Source organism: Diaporthe batatas (assembly GCF_019321695.1).
Source record: "Diaporthe batatas strain CRI 302-4 chromosome Unknown Contig00009, whole genome shotgun sequence".
NCBI classification, from domain to species: domain Eukaryota; kingdom Fungi; phylum Ascomycota; class Sordariomycetes; order Diaporthales; family Diaporthaceae; genus Diaporthe; species Diaporthe batatas.
Genome location: NW_025408556.1, coordinates 2,129,907 through 2,143,973, shown reverse-complemented (window position 1 = coordinate 2,143,973; position 14,067 = coordinate 2,129,907). Strand labels below are relative to the sequence as shown.

The 14,067-nt window shown below is 32.3% G+C and overlaps 2 protein-coding genes across 2 annotated transcripts; one reads left to right on the top strand and one right to left on the bottom strand.

Moving 5' to 3' along the window:
* Window positions 1-1,381: 1,381 nt before the first annotated feature.
* On the top strand, window positions 1,382-2,930 carry KVR01_007750 (uncharacterized protein; the record flags this gene model as incomplete). Its single annotated transcript, XM_044789856.1, has 2 exons — window positions 1,382-1,759; window positions 1,814-2,930. The coding sequence occupies 2 exons, from the start codon at window positions 1,382-1,384 to the stop codon at window positions 2,915-2,917; spliced, it is 1,482 nt and encodes a 493-aa protein (XP_044642728.1). The 3' UTR covers window positions 2,918-2,930.
* A 1,972-nt stretch (window positions 2,931-4,902) lies between these two features.
* On the bottom strand, window positions 4,903-12,091 carry KVR01_008232 (uncharacterized protein; the record flags this gene model as incomplete). Its single annotated transcript, XM_044791118.1, has 2 exons — window positions 4,903-5,312; window positions 11,854-12,091. 2 exons carry the CDS (start codon window positions 12,089-12,091, stop codon window positions 4,903-4,905), a joined length of 648 nt encoding a protein of 215 aa, XP_044643210.1.
* Between the last annotated feature and the right edge of the window lie 1,976 nt (window positions 12,092-14,067).

Genomic DNA, 14,067 nt, shown 5'->3' with positions numbered 1-14,067 from the left:
AAAGCTTCATTGAATGGTGGATCCAGCTAAAGAGTCGAGGGCGGGGGCCTAAGAAAGTAGCGATGCGCGCAGAATACTACACGAGGAGAGTTCACACTACTATCCTGTTGCATCCTACGGTAGTATGAGATGGTCAGCGGAGAAGCAGTCACTGCGCATCATGTGGCTCTTTGCTAAAGCGTCGAGGTCTTTGATATTGTGGACGCTATGACGTGGTCTGGTTTATTTGTCTCTATTTACGTCAAAGTAAAAATCTAAGTTGTCCGTAATTCCTCACTGTCGTTATACAATAACTAGTAATCATATGCTGCCATTTCTCACCCTCTGTAGAATCTTGAGCAATCGAATGGCCATTGTCAAAGGTCTCCAGGAGAGCGCGATAGACAGCTCCGTCTCTGTCAACGTGATTTTCAAAGCTGAAGTAGCCGATCCGCCGGAATTTGCCCTTGGAGCTGCCGATAGACTGGATGCCAAGGCCGCGGATAGCTTAACGGGCTCGGCTGGGACCGTTGTTGCTGATCCATGCTTCGCCAGGATCAGCAGCCGCAGGAGGGGCACAGGAAAGCTCCAGATCACTTGAGGTCCAACGGGGAAATCTTTACCACTTCTGGGTATGAGGTACGGGTTCTTGACAAAGCGAGGCACGGTGTTTCAAGAGTACGACGAATGACCAACGACGAATGACCATCGACAGATGCCCATGACCAACTCGGGGCCCGACACGGTCGCGGTCTCAGGCTTTTAAGCTGTTATTTACCATTTCTAAACCTCTACAACCCATCACTGACTGAGATAGGTTATCATAAATACTGGAACTCCTTAAACCCCCGACTTGTTATTACAAGCAGCCTGGCGACTAATCACCTAACAGTCCGTTGTACTTGATGGTCTAGTCTTCCGTTCTGTCACGGAACAAAACAGCTCATTTCAGTATATGTCAAAATGAGCTCCCTATATACCTGTTACTATATGTTTATGCGTTGGTAACTAGGTAAAACTGTTTTCTTGTCTTTGATGCGGTCCTAGAGGATCTAGAAATGAGTCCTTGAGCATGGCAGTCAATACACATACCGGACACTCGTACTAGTAGAAGACGCCCGACAGAGCCCTGTTGATAAAGTCTTTTTGAGAATATATCCAGCATATCAAAGCATCGTCTCACAGGAGTCTTGAGCTTGTGGCGGTGGCGTTGGAAAGCCCGGGCTCGATCCGGATGTCCAAGACTCGTACAACTCAAAAACAAGCTTTTAGGCTTGTTGGTGCAAGGTGAGTTTAATTAGGCCACTTGCTCCGCCAATAGGAACTTCAAGATCACATTGTGGGAAATTCATCGAGCGGGGAGGCCTGTTACACCGCGTGCTTTGTGGTGATCCTATTCTTAATGATAGATAGGTGTATAAATACTTGGCAGTACTCCGAGTGGCCATTTCGCATTACCCACTCATTTGTCCAGGAACAAGAGCCCTTAGCTCTATCATTGTCAAGGCAAACCTTTCACGACTGTGCATCCATCTTTTCGCAAGATCGGCAACATGAGAGTCATCCACACCAAAGACTTCTATTTCAGCTCCGACCAGGACGGGTTAGATCTCCGCAAGGAACCTTGGAAGGCTACGCAATTCTTTCCCATCGGTGGATCTCATACGAGAACGGCGGTGAAATCCCATTCCATCAATATGAACAACATATCGAAAAGCTCAAGTCCGACTCGACAGACTTGAGCCCACAACTGGACAAGATACGCGGCGCTTGTAGAATTGCACGAAGCAAGAAGATCAACTGAATGTGGATCGACTCCTGCTGTATCAACAAGCTTGATCCGACCGAACTGACCACATCAATCAACTCGATGCACTTGTGGTACCATGATTCATCGTTGTGCATTACCTCTCTGTGGGATGTCGAGTTGAATCCCCGAGGTCCAACAATATCGCCGTCGGACCCGCGGATCTTCAACTCCAGCGTTAACAATAAGCCGGCCTCATGGTTCTCTCGAGGGTGGACGCTGCAGGAGCTTTTGAACTCGCAGAGAATAGAGTTCTACGATAAGAATTGGACTCTCATCGGTACAAAGAGGGACCTACTGTCCCCACTCAGCAAGCTCACAGGGATCGATGAGAACTATCTCACTGGTATGGAGGACTTCCGCGACGCATCTGTGGCTACCAAGATGAGTTGGATGGCGAACCGAACAACCACTCTTGAAGAAGATCTCGCCTATAGTATGCTCAGCATTTTCGGAGTCAACATGACGCCCAACTACGGTGAAGGCCCATGCGCCTTCATGCGCCTACAAGAAGCCATATTATCTGGCTCATCTATGGACGAGTCCCTGTTTGCCTGGAAGATGCCGAATGCCAACTCCGGGGAACGGTACAACCGCCAGAACAGCGCATGGGAGGGATACGAGTGGGGCCTCTTGGCGCCATGCCCAGCGTGGTTCGCGGCCTCTGGGGGCGTCAGGGCCCTGCCCAACGCCACACGACGCCGTGGGCCGTTCGAGGTGACAGGAGAAGGCGTCAAGGCACCCGTCGGCCGAGCTGCCACACAGTCCAGCGTCAGCGTCTGGCACTTCATTGCCATTTCCGGCCTGGCGGCTGGTATCATCCCCGGCCTGCCGGCAATGATGTACCTGAAGCACATCGTCAAGGAGGCGTTGAACTCGGATGCCACGTTTGGGCTCAACTGTGGGAGGAGGAAGCAGGTGGGCATCTATCTCCGGCCCGTGTCCCGGGTTGAGAACGGGGACATAAGGACTCGCTTCCCGTCCTTTGCCAGGACTGGCCCCGTGAAAAGGGTCCGGTGCAACGAGTTTGGGCTTAAAGCCGAGAGCTTTTCAAGCGCCCCGGGCCTCGTGGTTCAACCAGCGCCGGCCAACGCATACAGAATACGAAAGACCAGTGCTGACCTTGCCTGATTGGAGTATGTTGGAGGATATAACGAGTACATGATGTACTTTTCTGGCGGGGTCGTATTCAGAATTCTTGCGGGTCTGTCGATGTCCCTCCCACTTCCGTTTTCTTTTCTTTTCGTGTGTGTGTGTGTGTATGTGTGGGGCAGGGTTGCCGTTCACTACACTCAGTGTAATAGTATAGTATAGTAGGTGTAAATAAGCCCACTACACTCCATTACACTAAGGGTATTTTTAAGTCTACTATATTACACTAAGCAGCCTAGTATATACAATATAGTGGGTTTAAGTGTAAATAGGGGGGGAGGTAGGGGGAGGAGAGTAATAGAGGGAAAGGGAGGGTAGAAAAGAGAGAAGAAAGCTAACTAAGCCGCTAGATAAGATAAGATAAGAAGAGGAGGAGGAAAAAGGACTATTTACTTACCTATTTACTTACCTATTTACTTACCTATTTACTTACCTATTTACTTACTTATTTACTTACCTATTTTTCTAACCTATTTTTCTAACCTATTTTATTTCTTTTATTTCTTTTTTTATTTCTTTTTTTATTTCTTTTTTTATTTCTTTTTTTATTTCTTTTTTATATCTTTTTTTATTTCTTTTATTTCTTTTTTTATTTCTTTTTATTTCTTTTATTTCTTTTATTTCTTTTTATTTCTTTTATTTCTTTTATTTCTTTTTATTTTTTTATTTCTTTTTTTATTTCTTTTTTTATTTCTTCTTTTATTTCTTCTTTTATTTCTTCTTTTATTTCTTCTTTTATTTCTTCTTTTATTTCTTTTTTTATTTCTTTTTTTATTTCTTCTTCCTCTCTCTAACCCACCCTTCTATATTTTAACTTACTATATTATATATACTTATATTAAAGGCCTATATACTATACTATATTTACACTAAAAGTATTTTAAAGTACACTATATTATACTAATAAGCCTAATGTGTGTAGTGTAGTGGGTGGTAACCCTAGTGTGGGGGGGTTCACTTTCAGGTCTACAGATGTTATTCAAGCAATCCTCGGCTACGTCCACCCATTGGAACTTGGCTTGATGGCTGCCAAGGAGAGGGGATTCAAATGAATCCAGAATGCATTACAAGGTTGGGTAGGGCCCCTACATCATCGGCACCTTTGCCTTCACTGTGCTTGGTGGGGTTGCCGGTGCGGCGGCCTGCCTGTGCCCTCTACGCCCTGGGCGGTTCAGGCCTAGCGGGCCTGCCTCGGCCGCGCCGAGCAGGAGGAGGCCGACGACGACGAGCACGAGCTGGCCGACCGCCAGCAGAGGCAGCAGCAGCCCCAGCAGCAAGAGCAGCAAGAGCAGCACCTCGTGGCGGCGGCGGCGGCGGCGGCGGAGGCGTGGCGGTCCTGAGTTCGGGCGGGGGCGCTGGGGCGCATTGGTGCTGATCTTTTTTGTTGTTTGTTGAATATATATATATACAATGAGTCTGAATAGACCTCGCCTTTCTTTCTGCTTGCACTTTCCCTCTGCTGACCTTTCACTGAACATGCTTTCCGCCTCCCTCATTGCACATTTTATAATGTTGATGAGTCCTCAAGCCTGTCGTGGTTCGTCGTGACGGCCAGTCCGCCCAACTTGAAGAACAGACCTAGGGAATTGGACGCAAGGAGAAAAGTCTGTTTCGTTTCACAGATCTATGCATAATAACTGTGGTAGGAAGACTTTTTCAGGCAATTCTGCTTTGTTCATGTTCCAAATAGGCTTATGGCAAGCTCCGCGAGTAGAACGGATGCAAGCCATCATTTTCTATACCTCTCACCATACGACCAAGCCCCATTCTTCCCTGATAGATTCACTGCCATGTAATTTCCGTGAACAAAGATGCCGTAGAAGTAATTTGAACCTCATTAGAGGTGTGGCTTGGTCCAAAGCCCTCCATAAAACTCAGCTTAAAAAGCTAAGCAGCGTGACTAGCCCTTGGCAGTTATGTCTCAATAGGTTGGTGAAGGTATTGTAAGACCATGAACCACAAGTTTACTCAGACAAAAGAGAACCTGTTTGTGACGAAGAGGTCAGACGATGGATGTCGTAGATACTAAATGGCCAAGCCACTATGGGCTTGATGCCAGCATCGGCGACCATAGCTGCGTGAGTAGCAGCTTCCAGCGCATTCGTTTGGCGTGATCTACATCGATCACGCTGACTATTGTCTCGATGGTCTTCAACGAGAAGCAAAGCAGAGCTCTCCGCTGCAGTAACAGCCGCAACGAACGCAGCATATGAGCGTGTGGTAGACACAGCCACAGCGATCGCTTGGGCCGTGCGCGCAGCGACCATTGTGGGATTCGGCTCATCCAGGGCGCGAAGCATTCTGATGACAGCGGCTTGAGCCGCAAGTTCAGTTGCTTGGAGCGGCCTGGTCTCGTCTCGGGGCGGGCGTAAGACTGCGCGGGTGGAAGGCGGCGGAGTGTAAAAATACCCTATTTATTGACGGTTCTATGTCTGTCTATAGCCTAATATAAACTACTATTTTAGTCCTCTAAATATAAGGCACTAATTTATATAAGGAATACTTATTTCTCTTAATTTCTATAATATTTTAGTAAGTAGTTAGAGGATTTGCTTTTATTTATAAAAGGGATTATTCTCTCCCTTTTAAATAGATTTATAGTTAAAAAAAATCTATCCCTTTATTCTTATAGGTTATATACTTTAATTACCTTAATTAATTAAATTATAGTAAACTTTACTTATCTATTTTAAAAATTAATACTTTATATTAAACCTATTAAGCTTATACTTAATTAAATTACTTTTTTAATTACCTTTTAATTAAGTTAATTAAACCTTACCTTTTTAAATTAAAGTTAATAAATACTTTAAACTATCTATATCTACCTTTAATATTATTAACTTTAAATACTTTTTAATTACTCTACTATTATAAAACCTACCTTATTATAAGGTATACTATTTAATTTATTTTAATAAATAAATTTTAATTATATTATTTTTAACTATTTAAACCTTTAATTTTAATAAATTATTATATAACTTTTTTAATTTCCTTTAAAAAATTTTTAAATTAACTTCTTTATTAAAAACTCTTTAAATATCTACTAAAAATCCTCCTCTTAACCCTACCCTTTTAAATTTTTACTCTATAAATCCTTAATTAAATTTTCTATAAAAATACTATTTAAAACTTTAAATTTTCCTTAATTTTTAATAATATTTATATTACTATTTTAATTAATTAATAAGACCTTAAATTTTTAAAGTACTTATTAATAATACTTTAATATTTAAATTTTATAATTTATTTAAAATTAATTATTTTAGTTAGTTTTTAATATTTAAATAAAGTTAATATATACTATATTTAATATTTAATTTATAAGAAAATATTTAAAAATATTTTTAATATTATTATAAAAATTATTATTATTATAACTTTATAAAATATCCTTTTAAAACTTATAACCTTATTATTAAATATAACCCTTTAATTTATTATATTATATTTAATATAATTAAAAATTATAAAAATATTTTTAATTTTAAAAAAGGATAAAACTTTTTTAAAAAAACTATAAAAAACTAAAAATATATTAAATATAGTAAAAATATATTTAAAAGTATTATTATATAAGGTTTTAACTTATTTTTATAATATAAGTTCTTTTCTTTTAATAAAAAAGTCTTTTAAATATAAGAATTTTTATAAAATTTTATAGCTTTATATAATAAATATAATATTTTTAATTATTTAATATAAAAATTATCTATATTAAAGTATAAAATTATAACTTTCTTTATAAAAAGGTTTAATTAGAAATAATAATAATTTATAAAACCTTTTAGTTAATAAAACTATAAAATTAATACCTTAATATATTTAATATATAAAAGGACTTTTATATATATAAAATATAAAAATATAACTATAAAGTTTTAAAATATTTTTAAAAATCTTTATAAACTTAATAAATTTATTATAAAATATTTAATTTTAAAAAGCTTTAAAATATTTTTAAAAGAATTTAATATTATAAAAAATATTTAAATAAAATTAAATAATTAACTAAAAATTTAAAAATAAATAATATTAACCTTTTAAATAAATAATTATTACTTAAATATTAAATTTATTTAATAATAATTATAAGGATTTATATAAAATATTATATAAAGCTTAAAGAAAGATTTTAAAACCTATATAATTAATACTTTATTTATTAATTTAATAGATAAATTAAAAGGAAAAGAAAAACTTTTATAAAAGCTTTATTTATAAAAATAATAATAATAATAAAAATAAAAATAATAAGGTATTTTTATTATAACTTAAAAGGGTATATTAAAGAAAATTACTATTTCTTTAATTTTAATAAGGTACTAAAAGCTTGAAAAATAAAGAAAAAGAAGAGAAAATATTTATATATATAAATTAAATTTTAGTAGGTTAAATTGAAATAAAAGATTAATAAATTACTCTTTATAGTTATTAAATTAAAGAGGTAAAATATTAATCCTTTTAATAAATTAAAGGATGAAGAAAATAAAGAGAATTTATTAAAAAAATTCTAAAAATTACTACCACTTATATATTATATAAATTATTTATAAATAAGATAGATATAAGTAAAATAACTAATAACTTTAAAGATGTTAACCTATTAGGTCTTGAATAAGAGACTATATAGAACTATACCTATAGAATTTATATTAGATAGTAGAGTAAATATAATTAGTTTTTATAATAAAAACTATTTAAAACATTAAAATCTATAAATAAAGAAGTTAAGTGGGATAAAGTAAGTATAATAAATGTTAAATATATTGGAGAAAGTAATATATTATTCTTAAATAATAATTATAAGCTTAAAGTACTAAATATATATTATATATTTTTATTAAGTTTAAATATACTTGGTTATAGTGTTATAAGTTATATTATATGAGCTATATTAAAAGGAAATATAATTAAACTTTATTTTATTAAGTTTAATAGACTTATAGGTAAAGGATATAAAAAATAGCTTATATTATATTAAAGTTAAAATATTTAATAATAATTTTAATAATATATAAATAAATACTTTAATTATATAAAAGAGAAAATAGCCTCTTTAAATAATATATATTATTAGTATTACTATTTAAGCTATATAGGTCTTATTCTATTTATATAAATACTTAAAAGTAATAAAATAAATATTAAAATCCCTATTAAAACTTTATAAACCTTTAAATGTAATATTTGTTTATAAACTAAATATATAATTAAATATAATAAAAAGAGTTTAAATAATAAAGAATATAATATTCTTGAAAGAATATATAGTAATATAGATAGACTACTTATATCTATATATAATAAATATAAATATTATATTTTATTTTTAATAAAAAGACTAAATACTTATATAGATATTTATTAAAAGGAAAGGATGAGGTTTTAAAAGTCTTTAAAGACTTTAAAAATAAAGAAGAGAATAATAGTAATAAAACTATTAAAGAATTCTTTTTTGATAATGGGACTAAATTTATTAATAAAAAATTTAAATCTATACTTAATAAAAGTAGTATATATTACTTTACTACTCTTATATATATAAAAAAAACCTAATAGGGTTATAAAAAATTAAATCTTATTATAATAAATAAAGTTTAAAGCTTAATAATAGCCTCTAATTTACTATATATATTGTAGAGAGACACTTTTAGAACTACTATATATTTATATAATATAACCCTATATACCTCTTTAAATTTTAAGAGTCCTTATAAAATAAAAATAATAAAATACCTAATATTAATAATATAAAACTTAGAGTTTTATAATTTATTACAATAATAATAAATATAAAACTAAGCTAAAAGTTAGAAATAAAAAAGGTCTCTTAATAGGCTATATTCCTAAAATATATATATATAGAGTTTAGAATATAGAGACTAATAAACCTATATTAATATAGGATATATAAATTTTAGAAGGAAAATTCCTTAATAAATTTAATAAATTTAAAAATAAAAATAATATTAAAAATTCTATAAAGGAAGAAATACCTATAGAAGAAGATAAAACTTAAGAAAAATTCCTATAAGGGAAGAGATATTTATAAAAGATAAAATAATAATAAAAGGGTATAAAGAACTATATTCTATTAAAAATACTTATATAAATACTATTATAAATAATTTTAATAATTCTTCTATTATTATAATAGTTAGTACTATAGCTAAACCTCTAATATAAAAGAAATATTAAATTCTTTTAAAAAGATTTATAGTTTAAATCTATAATAAATAAAAGAATAGTTTAAAAGAATAAAATTCTTATAAAATAACTACACTATTTAAAGATAAAATAATATTATCTGGTAGATAGGTATTAAAAGAAAATATATAAATAATCCTAATATAATAAAATGTAGCTGGATAGTTAATAAAGAAAAACTATTAGATATAAAGCTAAATAGGTTATTTATGGCTATAAATAACGATTTAAAATAGATTTTTAAAGATTTTTTAACTATTTGTAGGTTAGAGACTTATAATATGCTATTAATTATAGTAATTAATAAAAGTTAATATATATTAAGTTATAATATAAAAATATCTTTTATACTTTAATATAAACTATAAAATATATATTAAACTCTTTAACTTTATATATAATAAAGATAAATATAAAAATAAAGTTACTTTATTATTAAAAGCTATATATAGCCTTAAATAAGTACTTTTATTATAGTATAAATATTTAATTAATATTTTAATAAAAGTTAGATTTAAAATATATCCTTATAATAAAGGTATATTTATAAATATAAATTTATAAATAATATTTATATATTATATAGACGATATAATAATCTTAAAGTCTAATATAAATATTATAAATAATTTAATTTCCTTAATATCTAAGGATATAAATCTTAATTTCTAAAAGAATTAAATAGTTTCTTAAAAATAATATTAAAATTAATAAAAATAATAAAATTATTACTATAAATTAAAATTAATATACTTTTAAAATTCTTTAAAATTTAATATCTTTAAAAATAATTATATTAATAATATTAAAATAAAACTAGAATTAATATTTTATACTTTTAAAAAGCCTTAAAGAGAAATATAAATTAAGCCTCTAAAAAAGAAATAAAAGCTTTTTAATAATAAATAAGCTCTCTTTTATATATTAGTTTAAAAACTAGGTTAGATATATACTTTTTAGTATCTAAATTAGCTAGATATATGTCTAACCCTAGTATAGAGTATTTTAAAAAATTAAATAAATTATAGGGATATTTATTAAAATTCCTTAATATATATAAAAAATTCTAGTATTTAAGAGAAAATACTTTATATATAATAGGTTATTATAACTTAAGCTAGGGTAATAATATAAATAATAGAAAATCTACCTTAAGCTATATATTCTCTTTATCTATAGGAAATAAAGAAATATTTAATTCTATTAGTTAATCCTCCTAATAATAAAAAATATCTGTATTAAGTACTTATAAGGTTGAATATATAGTTTTAAAAGAAGCTATTAAAGAAGGAATTTATTTATATAATTTACTAACTTATTTTAATAATTTTTAAAATTAGGTATAATATTCCTAAAAGTGAAATATATGAAGATAATAATACTGCTTTAAAATTAACTAAAATTAAGTATTTTATAAATAAACTAAATATATAGATATTATATATTACTTTAATAAATATATAGTTAAAGAAAATCTAATTAAAATTATTAGAATAAATATGAAAAATAACCTTATAGATTAGTTAATAAAGCCTATAGTTAGGTAAGAATTTAAGTTAGTTAAAGAAAGGTATAATTTATATAAAAATAAATATAAAAATATTCTATATATATATAAAAGAGTTTTAAAATAAAAGAATATTTTAAAATAATAAATAAACTATAAATGTCTACTATAATATATTTAATAAAGAGAAGTATTTTTCTGAAAAATAATGAGCTCTTTAATAAAAATACTCGGTTTTACTCTCTATAAATAGATTATTTTCTCCTTTAAAAACTATAATTAACTTTATATATTAAAAGGTTTTAACTATTAAAAATTCTTATTAAAAATAAAATTTTTCTATATTTTATAAGTTATTAAAAATATATTAAAAATATATTAAATAAGCCTTAAAAATACTATTAAATAAAAGTCTAAGGTAACTCTCTTAACTTATAATATATAATATACTATATACTACTATAACCACTATACTCAACCTATACTTATAAGCCTATAAATTTATATATATTTTATAATTTATAGTATATATAATATAATAGTTTAGATATAGTAATTAAATTATATAAAATTATACCTATATGTAAATAAATGTAATAATGTATAAATATAACTGTAAAATCTTTTAATAAAATAACTATAATTATATGTTAAAGTTCTAAGTTTAATTACTAATATAATTAAACTTTTTAAACTTTTAGTTTTTATTTTACTAATAAATCGGACTTTTATAAAAGCTAACTTATATATATATATATAAGGCCTATATATAAAACTAAGCTTTCCTTATAAAGGTTTTATTTAATTAGATAACTTATTTATAATTATAATTATTAAGTTTTTTATCCTTACATAAAGGTTTTTCTTAATAATAAATCCTTAAAAATTAAGCTTAAATAATATTTATATTTTTATAAGAAGTTATTTAAATAATTTATATTATATATCTAATTTTTAGGGGACTATAAAAATACCCTATTTATTAATGGTTCTATATCCGTTTATAGTTTAATATAAACTATTATTTTAGTCCTCTAAATATAAGGTATTAATCTATATGAGGAATACTTATTTCTCTTGATTTCTATAGTATTTTAGTGGGTAGTTAGAGGACTTGCTTTTGTCTATAAAAGGGACTGTCCTTTCCCTCCTAGATAGGTCTATAGTTGAGAGAAATCTATCCCTTTATTCTTACACGGAGTCGCTGGGTTCCGGGCGCGAAGGACTTCGAGGCTCTCACTCCCGTCTATACTCGATGGGAGCTCATGTGTGCTCGGGGATGGATGGTCCAGTGTATTATAAGGTGGTGGTGGGAAGTCTTGTTGCTTGCTGGGGGTCGCGGTCTGTTGCAGTGATGTACCGAACGCGCGACTCCTTTTCTTGCCTCGAAAATTCAGTCTGCGTCGCAGCCAGGTGCGAAGACGGTGGGCCATTTTTTATGTCCTATTCTCGACGAAATCAATGCTAGTGGGCTATTATGATGCTGTGGGTATGCGTAGTGCTGTTCTCACTTGATTATCAACGTCCCCGGGTCGGGTCCAAGGTTCTTGAGAGTTCAGAGGCTGTTGGAGCTGTACGCCGTTCATCATGATGAGTGCAAAAGAAAGGCCCGCAGAGCCAATATCAGTTTACGTGGCTTATTTAGGCAATCCCTAGCCTGAGTCACATGGGAGAGGTAGTGCTTTGTGATAGTGCTCAACGGCGTCGGACTAGGTTGACCTTCGGTCTGCGAAAGCTTCAACCTTAATGGATGGACAGCACCGGAGCGGACTGAAACGGATCAACGCTTAGACTTATCGCGCAACATGATGGCATCTTAAAAGAGAGACCGGGTGCCAGTATGCTGTGTATTTCGCTCTAGCCAATCCTTGCCCAGTCAAATCGAGCCGCGGCTTCGCTCTCTATAGCATTTCTAGATTGAATTTGATTCTGACGGCGCCTAAGTTTGAGTGTACCTAGGTAGTTTCGACAGGGGCTCCTCATGCCTTTTTATTAGGTCGGAATGACTATAATCTTCTCGACAATCGCTAACCTGCACTCCTCATAGAGCTGCTTAGAAACCAGCGTGATTTCTTTAAGTTTTTTAAAGGTACTAAGTTATTACTAATAAGGGTTATTAAAACATTATATTAAAAGTATATCTTTAAGTATATTAATCGTTTTAATAAGTATGAATATCTGTTTTCTTAATAATAACTATAATAAAACTTAACTTATTTTAATAGATTTTAAATTAGTATTATATAAGGAGTACTTTATTAATTCATATAGTAATGAGGAATACTGTGCTTGTTAGTATTTTCTCACTTTTTACAAAACACCTCCTTGCTAGGCTGAGTAAGCCAGCATATATTATGGTTGTCCGAGTGAAAACAAAGGCCCGCAGGTAGATGGTCAGTAAGGTCGTGTCCAAGTAAATACCAGGCACGCCAGTATTAGTTCAGTCTGACGTCACGGTCTCTGTGGTAATGTCTTCCCTGTCCACCCTAATGCTCAACGTGAAGAAGGGCGATAATAGCGCGAGAAGCCACAATACTGGATGGATACTCAAAAGGAGTCCAGAGTAGTATGAACGAGAGATATTTCAAACATTTTGCCACATTCCAGGGTATGTCAAACAAACCAAGTAAGCGTAATAACATTGAAGATAATCAGCCCCCTGGCAACCACGAGTGACGTCCAACTGGCTTATGCATGGCCTCTACCTACTCCTAGTATTTGCTCGCGTTCCTGATGGGCCGTGCACAGCCGAGATACCAAGGCCGACAGAACACGGAGCTGCAAGGCCGGAAGGGCCGGGATAGCGCGGGGCTTACTGTGTAAAATGCCTCTTCAAGTTTGGCTGGAAAACTGGCAGCTGGCAGCTGGCAGCTGGGCGGGCTAGGACAACCTCGGATACCCTGGATAGGCGGCATTTTAGTCTGTATATGCATGCGGGAAATACCTGGATGAGCTTGATATCAGTTACGGCCGCAGGATGAGGGTGTGGGGGGGGGCGCTCACTCAGCAACGGCCTTAGACACCTGGGCATAGTGGTGTCGTTCCCCCGGCCCCCTCCCCTGTATCGCCTAGGACTGCGCTACGGCAATGCTGTGGAATATTCGTGGCCTAGATTATACATGGCGGTCTTCTTGATCTTGTCTCTCCCTCTCTACACTACTACTACTGCTACTATATGTTCTTTTCAGGCTATGACACAGAGGGACCCTCAGCTGCGACAATACTCGGCGGAAATGGGAATCGGCGTTGCTGTCCCAGATCGGCAGAGGCTCTTTGTGAACCCAGGTGAGTGGTCCCACAGCACAGCTCGTCAGGATGGGGCCTGAGCCAGAAACAAGAGCTGCTGCACTAAATAAATGGCAGACAGGGGGGGAGGGGGCAGGGGAGCTCCGTTCCGTCAAAAAAGACC